This window comes from Ictalurus furcatus, chromosome 26, assembly GCF_023375685.1.
Source record: "Ictalurus furcatus strain D&B chromosome 26, Billie_1.0, whole genome shotgun sequence".
In the NCBI taxonomy this organism is placed as follows: Eukaryota; Metazoa; Chordata; class Actinopteri; order Siluriformes; family Ictaluridae; genus Ictalurus; species Ictalurus furcatus.
Window position 1 is genome coordinate 20,030,853 of NC_071280.1, and position 18,846 is coordinate 20,049,698.

General features: G+C 43.2%; 2 protein-coding genes across 2 annotated transcripts in view; one reads left to right on the plus strand and one right to left on the minus strand.

Annotated features, from left to right (window-relative positions):
- The first annotated feature begins 588 nt into the window (after window positions 1-588).
- Window positions 589-14,438, plus strand: LOC128602486 (cytochrome P450 3A27). Its single transcript, XM_053616329.1, has 13 exons — window positions 589-865; window positions 2,651-2,744; window positions 2,910-2,962; window positions 4,729-4,828; window positions 6,736-6,849; window positions 7,106-7,194; window positions 7,283-7,431; window positions 7,568-7,695; window positions 10,305-10,386; window positions 10,971-11,131; window positions 11,246-11,472; window positions 13,311-13,473; window positions 13,612-14,438. The coding sequence occupies exons 1-13, from the start codon at window positions 795-797 to the stop codon at window positions 13,690-13,692; spliced, it is 1,512 nt and encodes a 503-aa protein (XP_053472304.1). The 5' UTR covers window positions 589-794; the 3' UTR covers window positions 13,693-14,438.
- The window catches only part of LOC128602456 (general transcription factor 3C polypeptide 1-like), an 18,672-nt gene continuing 14,262 nt past the window's right edge, over window positions 14,437-18,846 (minus strand). Inside the window, exons 29-37 of the mRNA XM_053616267.1 lie at window positions 18,236-18,329; window positions 17,909-18,081; window positions 17,257-17,619; window positions 16,915-17,141; window positions 16,181-16,446; window positions 15,607-16,066; window positions 15,447-15,480; window positions 14,986-15,169; window positions 14,437-14,897 (exon numbers count right to left, since the gene is read on the minus strand). Coding sequence (XP_053472242.1) covers window positions 14,670-14,897; window positions 14,986-15,169; window positions 15,447-15,480; window positions 15,607-16,066; window positions 16,181-16,446; window positions 16,915-17,141; window positions 17,257-17,619; window positions 17,909-18,081; window positions 18,236-18,329 — 2,029 coding nt within the window. The 3' untranslated portion in view covers window positions 14,437-14,669. The remainder of the gene's footprint in view (window positions 14,898-14,985; window positions 15,170-15,446; window positions 15,481-15,606; window positions 16,067-16,180; window positions 16,447-16,914; window positions 17,142-17,256; window positions 17,620-17,908; window positions 18,082-18,235; window positions 18,330-18,846) is intronic.

Below are 18,846 nucleotides of genomic sequence, written 5' to 3' on the forward strand. Positions count from 1 at the left end.
TCCAAAACAGGCCTGAAGCTCTCGACAGATCTGTAGCAAAGCCGTGTTTTGTTCTGCCGTAAACTGTTCTAACTCACAGCACAGGGCATTCTCTATAGAGCTTCCAGTGTATTACTCAGAGATTAGCTGAGTTTCTGTGTGTATGTGTGAAGTTTATAACATTATACTTCTCTGTGGAGAATATTGCAGCCACATGTACTTTATATTGATAAGCACTATATAAACACACACACACACACACACACACACACACACACAGAGAGAGAGAGAGTTTACATTTCCTGTCTTGTTATTGACATTAGCAGGTTTGCATGTTCAGACATGTTCTCAAATTTACACACACACACCTCACATCTAACAACAATTCTGCATTACTTACAGAATATTTATAACAATGTCTTTTAAACTTCCTGAAATTTCTTTCTTTCTTTCTTTCTTTCTTTCTTTCTTTCTTTAAATCAGGGAAATAAACAAATGTAATGAAATTCACTTTCTCGCAGAAAGCAGGGAAATTCCTCAGGGGTTGAACCAGCTGGACCTGACACACCCTCTAACATAAAGGTTAGCTCGGTGTGTGTGTGTGTGTGTGTGTGTGTGTGTGTCATTAATCTGGAGTGGGAGGGTTAACTGTGTTCTGTTACAGCTCTCCTCCTCTCACTTTCATACAAACAATACATGAACCTCCGACTGCAGCGTCTCTGGATTTCACATACCACTAACCACTACTAACACTATTACTAACACTACTACTAACACTACTACTAACACTACTACTAACACTACTACTAATCAGGATGGCGTATTGGTGGAGTTTTTCGGCGGAGACGTGGGCTCTGATCGTGATCCTCATCAGTCTGATCCTGCTGTAAGTGCTGATTCACATTTCACTTTATCTCACGGTTAGTGACAGAAAATAATGAAGTGTGAAAAAGTTTGTACACCCTCAGGACTGTATGAGGACAACCACCTCATCTCATCGAAATCTCTTCGATATATAATAATCTTATATATAATCTTTATATAACCTGTTATATAATCTCTTATATAAAACCACACCCCTCCTTTAGATCATTAATACACAACTATTTCATTCAGTTAAAGTTCAGTCTAATTTATTCATTATTGTTTCTTTCATTTAGTTTCTTGTTATTGTTTGTTACATTCTCTTCGGCAACCTTCACCTTGAGCTAGGAATTTATCCCAGGATTTTTATTGAGTTAGATTTCACAGACATTCTTTTTTAAATGACTAATAAAAATATACCAGATCAGTTTAAAAGTTTGCACACCCTTTCAAAATTTGATATAGATTTTCTCCACTGTTTATTTATATAACTTATATAATTGTTAGGATAAAGCAAATAACAACTTTATCTTCACTCTTTCCTCGTCAGCCTTTCCGCCTCTTAGTTTATTTACTCAAAAGAAAAAGTAGCGCATGTGGTTACCATGGAGAGTATGCAGGCCTGGAGAGTCTAAATGAACACACTGGCAACCAGGGCAGTTCAAAGAGACGTCTGGTTTATTGCAGATTCACAGAGGGTTATATAGGCAAAATAGCTGTGCACAGGCGCACTGATGTTGAAATAATATGGCAGTTGAACTGTCTAGCCACGTACGTGAAAACATCTTAGGCAATACAAGAAAGTATAGCAGTTGTTGACCGTATATGGTATGACGGTATGGTTCGCCTAACAGAAAAGTTCCTATGGTGACATGTTAACTGGCATGTACACAACAGACAGGTCTAGAAAAGTAAAGAGACAGAGATTAAACTTTAACCTAAACATACTTATACATATCTGAGGGAATAGAGAACAGAGAGTTTTCCCAACAATATTTATAATTATATTTTGTGTAGTTGTTGTTTGGAATTTCATTTATTTGTCCATAAAATACACTGTTTTTTGCCAACCATATATACACGTACAATATATATATATATATATATATATTCAGGGGATGGGTATTAAACCTTTTTTACTGTTTATTTTTATTAGTTTTATTATTATTATTACTATTAGAAGTGATTAAGGTCTAACTGAGAAACCCTGAAGCTGTTTGTTTTATATTTCACACTCACCCTGTCTCAAATCTATTTAACTCTATACGCTTAACTCTACATATTTACATACATATTATTATTATTATTTAACTTCACACATTTATGTTTAAGCATGTGTTTATATTTTTATCTCTGTAAGTACTTAACTCTACACATTTAACTTTATACATTTAACTCTAAGTCTATATGTTTAATTCCATACATCTTGACTCTATATGTTTAAGTCTATATGTTTAATTCTATACGTTTATCTCTACCATGTGTAATGAAAGGCAGTAATTTAGAGTAAACTCAGCAGCGGAGCTCAGTGTGAGTGACCAGGTGAATCGCAGGTAAAGAGTTGAATCATTGCTGTTCCTGTTAATGATTTACTCACCACTGTGTGTTTTAATTGAAAAAAAAAAGAGCTGTGATGTAGCCATAGCAACAGTTCTGTCTAATGGACAGTGAATCATGTACAGCGCCTCCATATCAGTATCAGTATCAGTGTTATCAGTATTTTTACCCTCTACTTCACTGTGTTTTTCTCTTCATAATGTTGATTATATCGAGTATAAACTGTCCTCCTGTAATGTGTTGTTTTCAGGTACGGGTACTGGCCACACAGTTTCTTTAAGCGTTTGGGAGTTCCTGGTCCTAAACCGGTGCCATTTTTTGGAAACATGTTAGAATATCGTAAGGTGAGTTTTTTAATTATTATTATTATTATTATTTATTATTATTATTATTATTATTGTTATTATTTATTATTATTATTATACCGTAAACATTTTCCTATAAAAACTGCATTAAATGATAAACTCAGTGTCAGTGTTACTTACAGAATATCTTTCACTGATTTTTAGGGAATGCATAATTTTGATATGAAGTGTTTTCAGAAGTACGGCAGGGTTTGGGGGTGAGTGTGTTAAAGTCTGTTTACTTTATACCCTGTTAACACAGAACACAGCCCGAGTGTTCTGTAATGCACTCAACTGCTTCTCAGAATGTTATGACAGTAAGGATGTCCACCCTGTTAGAGTCATCCTGGGTCATACACAGCTTAAAAGTCTTGTGATTTAAATGTATATGCAGCACAGACAATATCTGAGAGTTAATCTGTCCCTTTACAACTTTAAAATGGTTTTTACTTATTCTTTATTTTTCAAAAATAGATATTTTATGAACTGTGTGTCCGATTTCTCATCAGGACATGATTTCACATTTTTGTTTTCGATAAAAATGCATTCTAGTAGTTGATCATTTTTCATGGGTACATGCTTGGGCCTCCTTTTAAGCAATAATTTACACCAGAAAATGAATTATGTCTATTAACTTCATTAAATTAAAGACAATATAGTGGATGTAAAAAGTCTACACGCCCCTGTTAAAATGGCAGCTTTTTGTAAATGAAATGGAAAAAAAAAATTAAAACAAGATAAATCATGTCAGAACCTTTTCTACCTTTACTGTGAAACTTTAACCTGTTAATTAAAGTGGGAAAACAATAACAATCATTTTAAGGGAGGGGGGTGGGGGGTGGGGTATACAAAACAAATAAATAAAGTACAATAACCTGGTTGTTTAAGTGTACACACCCCTAAACTAATACTTGGTTGAAGCAGACTGTACTTCCATGTTACTTTATCCATTTGTGATGACCATTTATTTACAGGCTGAGGCATTAAAAAAAAAAAAAAAAAAGATGCACACTTAATATCACTTAATATTTCTGCCATCATTCTAACAAACTGAATAATAAAGCTATAAAAACACACATGCACTTCACAGATACACTGTTTTGATGTCCATGCTGTTAGACCTTTGGGTAACAAGGACGCCTTTCTGCCATAAAGTTATCCATTACCCACAGCAACGCCAGGCTAACATAAATCCGCAATCAAACAAATACATTTATGCTTTTTAAAATATGTTCATTTTTAAATTATGAAATGTGTTTGCTCTTCTCACATTTCTCCTAACAGGGTGGACATGTTACGGCTAAATAAGGACAAAATGAGAAAACAACAGTCATTAAGAGGAGTTAGTCATTTACCTTCCTCCAAAAGATTAAGTGAGCTCCAGGAAATGATGTCAATACACAAGATGGCTCTTTATTTTAAAGAGACAGTAGCCAGATATAACAGGGGGGACAGTAACTTCAGGGACATGTGAAAACCCCCATAAACACTGATCAAGTGAGTCCCACTGAGGAAACAGCTCTATGGTTCAGAGAGGACATGAACAAAACTTTTAAACAATATTAAAAGACTGAAACTTTATGATTATACCTCATATCTCAACACAAAAACACAATACACACCCCTAGGGACATGCGAAAACCTCGAGTGTGTGAACTGTATACACTTATTTATTGGGGTCGACTGCATAATGTTTAACATTTAAAAAGTGTAAATTATTATAGTGAGACTTTTATAAATGATATTGTTTAACATTTTATATAATAAATACCATGATCTGTACTGGGGATGTAAAAGGCACCGGATTGTAGGAATGACCCATACACTGTCCCAAACGTAGCTAACACTTTACTAACCCGCATGTTTTACTGTTTCATGTTCATGGATAGTGCTTTGTTTGTTTGTTTGTTTGTTTATTTGTTTTGTGGGAAAAAATTCACCTTAAACAGAAAGTGTTTGTGATTCTAAAGGTTTCTGTTTGCAGTATATACGACGCGAGACAGCCGGCCCTTTGTATCATGGACACCGAGATCATCAAAACCGTCCTGATTAAAGAGTGTTACTCTCTCTTCACCAACCGCAGAGTGAGATCACACTCTTACACTTAATAGAGAGAGAGACAGACTGAGAGAGAGAGAGAGAGAGAGAGAGAGAGAGAGCGCATGAGAGAGAGAGAGAGAGAGAGAGAGAGAGCGCATGAGAGAGAGAGAGACAGAGAGAGAGAGAGAGAGAGAGCGCATGAGAGAGAGAGAGAGAGAGAGAGAGCGCATGAGAGAGAGAGAGAGACAGAGAGAGAGAGAGAGAGAGAGAGAGCGCATGAGAGAGAGCGAGAGAGAGAGCGCATGAGAGAGAGAGAGAGAGAGAGAGAGAGAGCGCATGAGAGAGAGAGAGAGACAGAGAGAGAGAGAGAGAGAGAGCGCATGAGAGAGAGAGAGAGAGCGCATGAGAGAGAGAGAGACAGAGAGAGAGAGAGAGAGAGAGAGCGCATGAGAGAGAGAGAGAGAGAGAGAGAGCGCATGAGAGAGAGAGAGAGACAGAGAGAGAGAGAGAGAGAGAGCGCATGAGAGAGAGAGAGAGAGAGAGAGAGCGCATGAGAGAGAGAGACAGAGAGAGAGAGCGCATGAGAGAGAGAGAGAGACAGAGAGAGAGAGAGAGAGCGCATGAGAGAGAGAGAGAGAGAGAGCGCATGAGAGAGAGAGAGAGACAGAGAGAGAGAGAGAGAGCGCATGAGAGAGAGAGAGAGAGCGCATGAGAGAGAGAGAGAGAGCGCATGAGAGAGAGAGAGAGAGCGCATGAGAGAGAGAGAGACAGAGAGAGAGAGCGAGAGAGAGAGCGCATGAGAGAGAGAGAGAGAGAGAGAGAGAGAGCGCATGAGAGAGAGAGAGAGACAGAGAGAGAGAGAGAGAGAGAGCGCATGAGAGAGAGAGAGAGAGCGCATGAGAGAGAGAGAGACAGAGAGAGAGAGAGAGAGAGAGCGCATGAGAGAGAGAGAGAGAGAGAGAGAGAGCGCATGAGAGAGAGAGAGACAGAGAGAGAGAGAGAGAGAGAGCGCATGAGAGAGAGAGAGAGAGAGAGAGAGCGCATGAGAGAGAGAGACAGAGAGAGAGAGCGCATGAGAGAGAGAGAGAGACAGAGAGAGAGAGAGAGAGCGCATGAGAGAGAGAGAGAGAGAGAGAGCGCATGAGAGAGAGAGAGAGACAGAGAGAGAGAGAGAGAGCGCATGAGAGAGAGAGAGAGAGAGAGCGCGCATGAGAGAGAGAGAGAGAGAGAGCACATGAGAGAGAGAGAGAGACAGAGAGCGCATGAGAGAGAGAGAGAGAGCGCATGAGAGAGAGAGAGAGAGAGAGAGAGCGCATGAGAGAGAGAGACAGAGAGAGAGAGCGCATGAGAGAGAGAGAGAGACAGAGAGAGAGAGAGAGAGCGCATGAGAGAGAGAGAGAGAGAGAGAGCGCATGAGAGAGAGAGAGAGACAGAGAGAGAGAGAGAGAGCGCATGAGAGAGAGAGAGAGAGAGCGCGCATGAGAGAGAGAGAGAGAGAGAGAGCACATGAGAGAGAGAGAGAGACAGAGAGCGCATGAGAGAGAGAGAGAGAGAGAGAGCGAGAGAGAGAGACATATGGACAGAAGGAGAGACAGATGGAGAGACAGGTGGACCGTGGTGTCAACAAAGAAACAAGAAATAAAAACTAAACTAAAAATTTGGACTGAAAAACTGTTATGAATTCACTTGTTGCACTGCTGTATGAATTTATTTATCTTTTTATGGCTGAGAGTTTTAAAGTCTTACTTTAAAGCATTCATAATTTGAATAAATGAATTCTTCATTGATAAATCACGGTAATAAAATCTTTCCAAAAAAAGAAAAACCAATACTTTGACAAACATCTGTTCTTTCAGCAGCACAAAGCCAAAGTGACATACATACTAATAACTTCACATATAAAACTATTAGATCTTGAGTTTAAAGCATCATTTTTTTTCATTTTGCTCAGAATTTCGGTCTAAACGGTCCTCTGTACGACGCCGTGAACATCGCCGAGGACGAGATCTGGAGGAGAATCAGGAGTGTTCTCTCTCCATCCTTCACCAGCGGCAGACTGAAGGAGGTGTGTGTGTGTGTGTGTGTGTGTGTGTGTGTGAGAGAGAGAGAGAGAGAGACTGGCTGCCCATTAGAGTTTGGTAGGATGATGGAATGAAAGGATCAGGGAGCTTGGATTTGTGCCACATCAACACCGTTTATTAGCTGTGTCTGTTTGGACACTGGAAAAATAATTCTGTGTCTATGTAACCTATAGATCACTACCTCATGTCTAACAGTCCATCACCTTACATTAACAGTGGATGTTATTTCCTGTTTCTCAGATGTTTGGAATCATGAAGTCTCATTCTCGCTCATTGGTTGAAAATCTGCAGAAGACGTCAGAACGAGGAGAATCAGCAGATATTAAAGAGTAAATAAATACACTCTGATGCAGCACATAACTCACAACAGATCAGTGTTGTGTTGCTTTGATTTGATGGTGTTTTTGGTCACTTTAGGTTTTTCGGAGCGTACAGTATGGATGTGGTGACGAGCACAGCGTTTAGTGTCGATATCGACTCCCTGAACAACCCCAAAGATCCCTTCGTATCCAACATCAAGAAAATGCTGAAGTTTAGCTTATTCAACCCTCTGTTCCTTGCTGTCTGTAATTTGAGATTAATATTACTTCACAGTATAATAAGACAAACCTAATTCCAGACACTTAATATTCAGATCTGCATTAATAATTATGTTTGTAGTTACAATGAGATATTTAACATTCTCTTTCTTTTTTCTACTAGTGTTGTTCCCCTTTATCACACCGGTGCTGGAGAAAATGGATTTGGCCTTTTTCCCGACCGCAGTGACTGATTTCTTTTACGCCTCCCTGCAAAAGATCAAATCTGAACGTGTGGCTCAAGATCATAAGGTTCAACTAAAAATACATAAAACCCTTTACACACTTTAGACACTATTGAGGTTTTATTGAGGTTTTATTGAGGTTTTATTCCCTTTCAAAGGGAACTTCATGTTGCGTTAGCACAACGCTATGGGAGCGCCCTCATTTGTGACTGGGGCTGACTGTGAGCATTGTGAATGCTTTACAATTAGGCAGCTCCGGGCGACCAAGCAAATGGCCTGTCATATCAGCCATTTAGTCGGTAGCTTGGTTGTGGCGAAGAGGCACCTATGGCTCAACCTTTCAGGGATGGGGGACAAAGATAAGGTCTCCTTGCTGGATGCCTCTGTTACACTTTCCAGCCTGTTCAGCCGCACGGTTAATGCCATCAGCGACAGGTTTCACGAAGCAAAACAGCAAACGGCAGTCAGTTCAGTCAGTTAATTCCCTGACGTGTCGAGCTCGACTGGGCATCCATGAGTGGAGCCTGGGCCAGCACTAGTGTGAGGGAGGCACAGAAGGCAAGTGTGGCGGCCCGCTTCCCCCTGCGGAGAGCCAGGGGGACTGGGCGGCCACAATCGCAGCCTGCAAATAGGCCTGATCTGAGAATGACCATAAAAGCCAAGCAGGCAAGGAAGGAGCAGTCCTGATGGGCCACTGAGGGACGTCTCAGGGGACTTGAGCTTGTTAGGGCAGTGAGCCCCCAGTACTACTGTAGGGCCTCCCCTAGCCAAGGCTGTCCCAAGTTTTGTCAGCGAACTGTCAGAGGGCAACGAAAATCTGATGCTTTCCCTCCAATAGAATGTGGAAAAGTTAACGTCACTAAAAGACTGTCTGGCAGCGTGGAAACTACTGCCAAATGTGTCTCCATGGGTTCTGTCTACCATAGAAAAGGGTTACCAGGTCCAGTTCAGAGCTCGACCCCCCGGTTCAGAGGTGTGCTCACCACAGTAGTCACCACAGAGCAGAGCCCAACGTTAGTGCAGGAAGTAAGATCCCTCTTGGAAAAAGGAGCCATAGAACATGTACCCCATTCCCTGAAAGAGGGAGGTTTTTACAGCCATTATTTCCTGGTCCGCAAAAAAGATGAGAGTATGCAGCCAATTTTATATCTGCATCATCTGAACCGTACTCTTTGGACATACAGGTTCAAGATGGTGACGCTCAAACTTATTGTGCCACAGATCCAGTTTGAGGACTGGTTTGTGACGATAGATCTAAAAGATGCATATTTCCACATAGAAAGTTCACCCAGTCACAGGAAGTTCATGAGGTTTGCGTTTGAAGGTAACACATACCAATATTGGGTTCTTCCCTTCAGGCTAGCTTTATCTCCTTGCACCTTTACAAAGTGCATGGATGCTGCTCTGGCTCCCTTGCAACTTCAGGGCATCTGAGTACTAAACTACGTGGATGACTGGTTAATTCTAGCACGATCCAGGGAACTGGCGGTTCAACATCGTGATGTTGTTCTCGCCCACATGAAGAGCTTGGGGCTCAGGTTGAACCTCAAGAAAAGTAGGCTTTCTCCAGTGAGGTGGACAACTTTTCTAGGGGTTATAAGGATTCTATTACGATGAGGGTGTTTCTATCCCCAACACTCGTAGAGTCAATCCTATCAACATTGAGCAAGATAAAGCTGGATCTGGACATCCCCTCCAATCTCTATGAGAAACTGTTGGGCTTATGGCAGCAGCAGACAACGTCATACCGTTGGGCCTATTCCACATGAGACCGTTTCAGTCGTAGTTGAAAAGTCGGGGGTTTCGTCCGAGGACAAAACCTCTGAGAGTAATCAGTGTCACGCAGCGATGCCTACGTGTTCTAAGAATTTGGAGGTGTCCCCAGTTTCTAGACTCAGGTCACACTAGGCCGGATTATATTCCTAAAGGGCCTACATCTGCTGCCCAGCCTGTTGTGTTGCAGGCTTTCTGCCCTCCTCCATTCCTCACACCAGAAAAAGAGAAAATGCACCAGCTGCAAAAGTAGAGGTGATGCTGTCTCGAAGCAGCATATCTCTAATTGTATAGTGGAAGCAATCTCTATCGCTTTTGAGGCGCGCAATCTCTCAACGCCTCTAGGCATAAGGGCTCATTCCACTAGGGGGGTCGCCTCCTCGAAGGCTTTGTCCAAAGGGATATCCTTACAGGATGTGTGTGCTGCTGCGGGGTGGTCTACGCCACACACATTCATTCGATATTACAGCCTGGATATTCATTCTGGTTGTACGCTCGATATGACAGAGTGGGTATTCTCGTTCCCATAGCGTTGTGCTAACGCAACGTTGAGTTCCCTTTGAAAGAGAACGTCTGGGTTATGCATGTAACCCTGTTCCCTGAGAAGGGAACGAGACGTTGTGTAGCTTTGTCATACTGGGGCATGCCTGTGAATTGCGTCTTCACTTCAGATAATAGAGGCTGACGGCGTGGTTCTCAGGTGTCATTTATATATCATGTGACACGCTTAATTGCCACGTCACCTGATCACGGCAGGCCTATAAATAGGTATGATGTTAAACAAGTTTCAGATGCCGGTCACACACGAGGGCGCTTCCCAGAGCGTGGAGCTCACGCAACGTCTCGTTCCCTTCTCAGGGAAGATGGTTACATGCATACATTTTTGTCTCTGACTTTCTGCAGAGACGAGTGGACTTCATGCAGCTGATGATCGATTCTCAGAAATCAGAAAAAGACAATCAGAACGGCAAAGAGACAAACAAAGGTATTTTCCTCTAGTAAAAAAATCTCTCAGTCAGTATCGTTATTCTGTTCTTCTGTTCTGTTCTGAGATAATGGAGGTCATGAAGATCAATTTTACACAAATTAGTTATGATGAAGCAAAGCCGCAAATCGAAATAACTTCACTCAATACGGTGCAGGAAGTCTCTCCAGTTCTCTACTTTCCAATCTTTTCCTTTGTTCCCAGGAAGATAACATTTCAGTGAACAAACAGCACTGGTTTCGAGTGTCCCACTGGGGATTTATTTGGTTTTGTTGATTTAATTCCGTAGGGTTCGGCTTGGATTACAGAGACGTAGGAGAAATTGCTCTTGTTGACCAATCCGGATAAAGCATGACAATGTTCAGAAATTTAGTGTGTGGGATAGTGACATCAGATGAAAGCAGAGAAGAAGGAAGTAGACTAGAATAGAAACATGTGCGGCAATGAATATAGAACTCAAAACTCTAAAATCACACAAATAGGGCAATTGGTCTAAAATCAGGCCAGAGCATCCTCATGTATGATTTATTTGTGTGTGTGTGTGTGTATGTATGTGTGTGTGTGTGTGTGTTTGATGTCTTAAGGTCTAAATGATCATGAGATCCTGTCCCAGTCCATGATCTTCATCTTTGCTGGTTATGAGACGAGCAGCAGCACGCTGTCGTTTCTCTTCTACAATCTGGCCAGTAATCCAGACACGATGAAGAAACTACAGGAAGAAATCGATGCAACTTTCCCCAATAAGGTGATTCAATCCAATTCTAAAGTTATGAAACATGTTTAGAAACTATACAGGGTTGACACAGAGACTCTGGCTGTTTCAGTCTCACTTATCCATGTCTTGTCTTTTGGTTTTCAGGCCGAAGTTGATTATGACGCTGTCATGAACATGGATTATCTGGACGCTGCTCTGAACGAGTCGCTCAGGTTGTACCCAGTTGCTGTTCGTCTGGAAAGAGTCTGCAAGAAAACTGTTGAGATAAATGGCCTTACCATCCCAAAGGACACCGTAGTCTTGGTCCCCACTTACGCCCTACATAGGGACCCTGAACACTGGCCTGATCCAGAGACCTTCAACCCTGAGAGGTACGAAGCAATCTTTCAAGAACTGTGATGGGAAATCCATCCATCTTCTATACCGCTTATCCTTTTCAGGGTCGCGGGGGAACCTGGAGCCTATCCCAGGGAGAATCGGGCACAAGGTGGGGTACACCCTGGACAGGGTGCCATCCATCACAGGGCACAATCACATACACACTCACACACCCATTCATACACTACGCACACTTTGACACTTTGGACACGCCAATCAGCTTGCATGTCTTTGGACTGGGGGAGGAAACCGGAGTACCCGGAGGAAACCCCCACAGGAAACCCCCACAGCATGGGGAGAACATGCAAACTCCGCATACACACACACAGGGCCACGGTGGGAATCGAACCCCCGACCCTGGAGGTGTGAGGTGAACGTGCTAACCACTAAGCCACTGTGCACCCCGTGATGGGAAATTATTCGGTCAATTCTAATTCATTTCATAAACAAGATTCCACTGGTCCACCATTTTAGAAATTGACTAGCCCTATTAGAACAGGATTAGTTTCTCTGCGTCTTTTACACATCTCCTCCATGATGAAGCTCGCTTGTCCATAAGGTGACTTAACCTAAGACAGGAAGAACAAGGCCCTGCAGGTTGTTTTTTTTTTTATGATCCTGAATAATTGCAGCCATTTATTATGCAGCATCTACTGTGTGAGGAACTTACAATACAACTCTGTTCATTTATTTCCATAAAACAACGTTATGTGATGTTACAGAATGTGCGAATGTAAATTCGCTTCTATAGATGTAGCTGACATCATAACAGCTGTTTTGATCCACTTCACAATTATCTTCTGATTAATTTTCTTTTCTTTCACCTGTTATATGAACCTTACAAAGCTTTTGAGAGAATCCTACAAATAGCTAATCGTTTCCCAATTTGGGAAGTAGATGTACTCATGAGCTAGGGGACTAAATATAGTGTACAAAAACAGAAGCGTCATTGTCTGTGGATGTTCTGCCTTGGAAAGCACTAGGACTGGGAGCGATTGGCTATACCAGCAAGTTTCCCTGAGCCAAGCAGTCGTCCCTGTGCGCTTCAAGATGACCATCATCTGTTGTACTCACACCTATCATTATGAAGTGTTTCGAGCAGCTGGTCATTAAACACATAACAAGCAGTCTTCCCACCACACAGGACCCATTTCAGTACTCCTACCGTCCCAACCGCTCAACAGAGAACGCCATACCATCTTTCTCTCGCCCATTTGGACAAAAAGAACCACTATGTAAAGATGCTGTTCATAGACTTCAGTTCAGCATTCAACACAATCATCCTACAACTGACAACAAAGCTGAGCCTGCTGGGTCTGACCACCTCCATCTAGACGGGTGTAGAGACAACAATCTCACTCTTAATGTCGATAAGACTAAAGAGATGATTGTCGAGTTCAGGAGAACCCAAGTGGACCACTGCACATCAAAGGAACAACTATGGAGAGAGTCAAAAGCTTCAAGTTCCTTGGTGTACACATGACTGAGGACCTCTCCTGGACTCTCAGCACCACCTGCCTATCCAAGAAGGCCCAGCAGCACCTCCACTTCCTACAGAGGCTGATGAGAGCCAAACTTTCCCTTCCAACTTCACCTCGTTCTACATAGGGACGATAGAGAGCATCCTGACCAGCTGTCTCACCGTGTGGTACGGGAACTGCTCAGATATACCCACTCCTGCTGCACCACTACCAACTAGTTTACAGATTACAGACCATGTGCTGTGTATTTATTCTTTTCTTCTGTGTATTTATACCCCTGCACTCGTCTCACACTTGTGTATTTGCACTTTAACAAACTTTTAGTTTGTTGATCCTCCATATTGTTTCAGGTTCACTCAGGAGAATAAGAAGAGCATCGAGCAGTATGCGTACATGCCGTTTGGTTTAGGACCCAGAAACTGCATCGGGATGAGGTTTGCCCTTGTGGCCATGAAGCTGGCTGTTGTTGAGATACTGCAGAAATTCGACATCAGTCTTTCTGAGGAAACAAAGGTCAGGATCTTCTATCACTAATCTGTTTAATGTCACTAACGCTGATGCTGACACAGAACTGCTTTACCTACTATATTAAAGAAATCACTTTGCAGGTAATATTCTTGTCAATCACAGTAACTATTGTTTTCTAATCAGGTTCCTCTGGAGCTGAAAGACACTGGACTTCTGGCTCCTAAACACCCCGTAAAACTCAAACTCACACCTCGGAAAACATGAAATTCCTGCAGCAACAACCACATTACATCATAAACTCTGAGGCTCTCCTTCCTTATAGTCAGTCTCTATCTGAAATTTAAACTCAGATTAGTTGTATAATGATAATAAAATATCCCTCTACACTTTCTCTTCTTGACCAAAGATAAATACTAGAAGAAAATCTTCTTGATGTGTTAAACTGCATCTGCCCTTTAAAATGCACTTGCACTCCTTTTAAACACTTGCATGTAAACTTCTGGAAGGTGTTTAATTTGATGATTTACCAACATCAACTGTTTACGATGTTTACATTTGTGCATATTTGAAGTATACTGACTGGAACTGGTTGGAATCTGAGCCTCATAGCTCAGCTTTGGAGCACCAAACCAGACAGGAGCACCAAACCTGCATTCCTGTCCAAGTCTGGACCTCCGTAACCTGCCCTGGGAATGTGGGGAAGAATTGAGGGAGTCAAATTTGGCCCAAAACTTTGATTTTCTCCAATTTCTTCATATTGGCACCATTACTTAAAGAGGTCAAGACTTAAATATGAGCCAAGTTTGGAATTCCTGTCATGCTTCACAGCTGAGATATGTGACTCAGATTCCAAACCAATTCAATAATATATGCAGGTTTAGGACACAACATGGAGACAGATCTACAGCTCAACAAGATTACAGCATCAGTTGTCTTCTTCTGAGCATGAGTACTGTAAACTCCAACATTCCAGCAATGTATCAATAAAGTATCACACTTTAATCTGAAAATGTTTAAAATATGTTTATTTAAAAAATCCACTGAAACATTCGTAAAGCAGAATAAATAAAAATATGATCAGTGCTAATCACGGCAAACAAACTCAACCAACCATATTTATATACGTGCTACAGAAAATCACAAGTAGCTTCGATTATACACACAATTGCGTTAAATAAAAACATGTTGGACTTGAGTGTGTGTGTGTGTGTGCGTGTGTGTGTGCGCGTGCGTGTTTGTGGTCAGCGTGCACACAGCTGCACCCATCTGTTCCAGCTGGACTCATGAGGAAAGAGCTTAGAGATTCTTAAACTGCAGTCCACTGTGGGCTCATAAAACGCCACCACATCCTCCATCACACTGACCTCTCCATGACCTTTCACCTTGGGAATGCCAGGGCTGGAAAACAGAGACGCTTTGGGCCGATTAACTGTAAAACGCTTTATTACACACCCCAACTCTTCAAGAACCTTGGGGGAAAAAAAACATAAGTGAGGGACGGCTAGCTGGGTTCAACAGGGGTGGGTGGGTGGGTGTGTGCGCATGTGTGTGTGTTACCTTTAGCAGATCCAGGATGACCATGGGCTGCAGAACCCCGGTGTAATGCTGCAGTAGTGTCGGTTCAGGAACACCGGGGTGTGTCATGATGTGTAAAAGCAGGGCCTCTAACATCCCCTTACACACAGGCCTGTTCAGAGAGCCATCCACGACACGCCACGGACGAGCTACAAACCTCAACACACTCAAACACACACACATACACACCCAATGAGTGAACACACCGGTCCAGGAAATGGAATGGTCATGTTTACATAAAAATATTTCTATACCCACCATACCCACACTGGAGTATTAGGGTCTAGTACCTGCTATATTAAACAAGTATTATTGTGGGGGTGATCCCCTCAATGTTATACATTGAATATATTATGAATATATTATGAATATATTATTTCTGTAATTCTGAATATACAGAATAATTATTATCAGGACATTTAGGGGTGGGAACTGAGACTTACTCCTCCTCCTCTGAGCTCTCAGCATTCTCTCCACCTATACAATTATGAGACACAAAAATACATCACTTACATACAGTACAGCACTAACACTCATCAACGTGGAGGAACTGTACGGTTTACTGTATATTAAATCAACACACACACACACACACACACACACCTTGGGTCTGCAGTACGTTTTCCTCTTTAATTAAACTGTCACACCTGCGCGACGTCGACACATCGTCACTGTGCAACATTTCCTCTTTATCAGAAGTGGGTGGATCCGGAGGAGGTGTTTTAACCCCGCCATCTTCTGCACTGGATTCCCCGGTCTCCATAGCAACAGTCTCCTTGGCAGGTCTCTTGAAAGGAGGGACATCACCATCGTCCGGCTGATCTAACGGTCTCTTTAGTGGTGGCTTGTGTGAAGTAGGCAGAGCTTCAGGGGTGAGATCTGAGGAGGAGGGCGGAGCTTCTGGAGTGATCTCAGTGGTGGTGGGTGTGGCATCATGGGGGAGAGGGCACGGCTCTTCAGACACTTTGGGGCACTCCAGCAGCCATGGAACAGCGAAGTCCATGCAGACCAGGCGTGGAGAGAGCGCGCCCACCTCCAACACCTTCTCACAGTCTAACAGATCCTAAACACACACACACACACACACACACACACACACACACACACACATTACATACAGTATATACATATATGTTACATCTCTCACACACACTCCTATGTTCTCCCTCTTGTTCACCTGGATGTACTGCTGCAGCGTTTTGCTCCGCCCCTTCTCCACCTGTTGCAGGTGTGTGCATTCCCTGTACAAGTCCTGCAGGTCGATGCCGAACTCCTTTCCCGTTTCCACGGTGACCATGACCTCCTGCACAGCCTCCACGTCCTCACTGCTGTAACCCAAAATGGACACGCATTCCTCCAGGAAGTTCCGCCTACTCGCACGCTGCCGATCAATCATACGAGAGACAGAGGAGGGAAGAGAGGGAGTGGAAAACACTGCACTGTCTGAGAGAGGGAGAGAGGGAGAGAGGAGAGAGAGGGAGAGAGGAGAGAGAGAGAGAGAGAGAGAGAGAAGGAGAGAGGAGAGAGAAGGAGAGAGAGAGAGAAGTAGAGAGAGAGGAGAGAGTGAGAGAGAAGGAGAGAGGAGAGAGAAGGAGAGAGGAGAGAGAAGGAGAGAGAGAGAGAGGAGAGAAGGAGAGAGAAGGAGAGAGAGAAGAGAGTGAGAGAGAAGGAGAGAGAGAGAGAGAGAGAGAAGAAGAAGAGACAGAGAGAAGTAGAGAGAGAGAAAGGAGAGAGTGAGAGAGAGAGAGAGAGAGAGAGAGAGAGAGCGAGAAGGAGAGAGGAGAGAGAGAAGGAGAGAGAGAGGAGAGAAAGAGAGAAGGAGAGAGAGACAGAAAAATTTATTTAGTGACCTGTAAACTAAGAACTATAGGGGTGTGTGTGTGTGCGTGTGTGTGTGTGTGTGTGTCTCACCGCTCGGTGTGAACAGTGTGTGTGTGTGTGTGCTGCGCAGGCGGATGCGCAGGCTGCAGGCGTTGACTGCGATGTGTTCAGTAGACGTGATGCTCCTCAGGCTGATGATTCCAGGGACGAAATATCCCTTCATCAGCAGGTAGTTAGTGTGAGACGCCTGGTGAGCCTTCACCTCCAACCGAGCTCCACCTTCCTCCTCTTCCTCCTCATCCAGCTCTTTAGTGATGCTAACACACACACAGTCAGAATTACCTGATGTCATTTCAACATGGCAGCTCTTTCTTTCCTTTTCTGTCTGTTTTTGTTTTTCTTTTCATATATATGTGTGTGTGTGTGTGTTACCTCTTGACCACCTCGTTATCCACCAGTGTGCTGTCCACCACGACGATCTGCTGTGGTATGGATACGTCCACGCTCATCAGGCCCAGGGTCAGTAATGTGAGACAGCACACCGCCGCTCCTCCTGCAGAGTCCATGGAGAACACCAGCATGTCCTCCACATCACCGGGGGGGGCCAGACACTCGTCCTCATCTTCCACTCCTCCTCGTCTTCCTCCTCCACTCTCCTGCTCTCCCTCATCCCTTGCTTTCTCTATCTGGAAGGAGAAGGTGTTGGGTCGGTCCACTGGTCCTTTCTGACCCAGAGCCTCCAGAAGATCATACACGTCATTATACAGCATACTCGGGAAACGCCAGGAGAAATACCTGCACACACAGAGAGAGAGAGAGAATATATATAACATTTAATTAAAGTATTTAACATTAAAATATGTTCAAAACAACTAAATAATATATATAAAATACATCTTTTCTAATTTTACAGTTACACAGAGAAGAAAAAGGGTTCTATGGGGGGTTTCTCCTTTATAAAAAAAACTTCAGGAAGTGAAGAACCCATAAGGAACCCTAATGAATGACATCCGTTGAGAGACAGAGCCATAGAGATGGTTTCTCTTTGTCTGAAAGGTGGAGTCTGAGCACGAGTGGGCGGGACCTGTAGTAATGCTGAGACAGCTGATAGGACATGGGCAGGCAGGGGACGGCTCGGCTCTTCTTGGGGCCGAGGACCTTGTTGGCACGGCGACGGTTCAACAGACCTCGCTTCTTACAGCTGAGGAAGACCTGCTGTAGGACCTCCTGGTTATATTTACTGTAGAGAGAGAAAGACTGAGAGAGAGAGAGAGAGAGAGAGGAGGATGAAAAATCTGATTATTATTAAAGATTATTCCATAATAAAATTATTCTGCAGTGGTGTATGAAAACATTATAAAGTGTGTGTGTGTGTGTGTGTGTGTGTGTGTGTGTGTGTGTGTGTGTGTACCTGAAAAGCCTGGCAGGCCTTTATTTGCGTGTTGGAGAGGACGAGTGTGCTCTGGATCAGATTGTTCAGCACCAGAGTGTGAATATCCTCCTCACTACAACAAATCCAAACAAATACGATATGGTTTCCATAGCAACAGCTTGTTCACACAGACTGTGCCACGTAAATGATTTTTAAAAACGCCGGTTACGGATGTCCCCGTGGTTCTGTGTATTCCGGATGAACGCCAGAGACGGTGCTACAGTAGTGGATGATCACAGCACCAGCCAGACAGGTTCGAGAAAATAAATACCAACGCAGTCATGTGATCTGAGCGGAGGTGATACGGTGATATACACCCACTGCAGCTCAGAGCGTCTTCTCTCACACTCCGACTGACCAGGAACTCTGCCGATCATCCGGAATTCACAGAACCACGGATACATCCATTACATCCAGAAGAAAAGCTGCATACAATGACTTCCACCTAAATCCTGCCCCCTCCAATGGTTCAAAGGGGGATTGGCAAAGGGACTCCAAAACCAGAGGTAAACTCCACACCGGAGAACCAGCCGGATTGAGGCGCCTCGCACACTTTAAGAAACTGAAACCAGGTTATGTGAGCCCAAAGA

Coding starts and splice junctions, on each gene's coding strand:
- LOC128602486 (XM_053616329.1), top strand. CDS start 795: ATGGCGTATTGGTGGAGTTTTTCGGCGGAGACGTGGGCTCTGATCGTG. Junction 7,696..10,304: donor GTGTGGCTCAAGATCATAAG/GTTCAACTAAAA, acceptor GACTTTCTGCAG/AGACGAGTGGACTTCATGCA. Junction 10,387..10,970: donor CGGCAAAGAGACAAACAAAG/GTATTTTCCTCT, acceptor TGATGTCTTAAG/GTCTAAATGATCATGAGATC.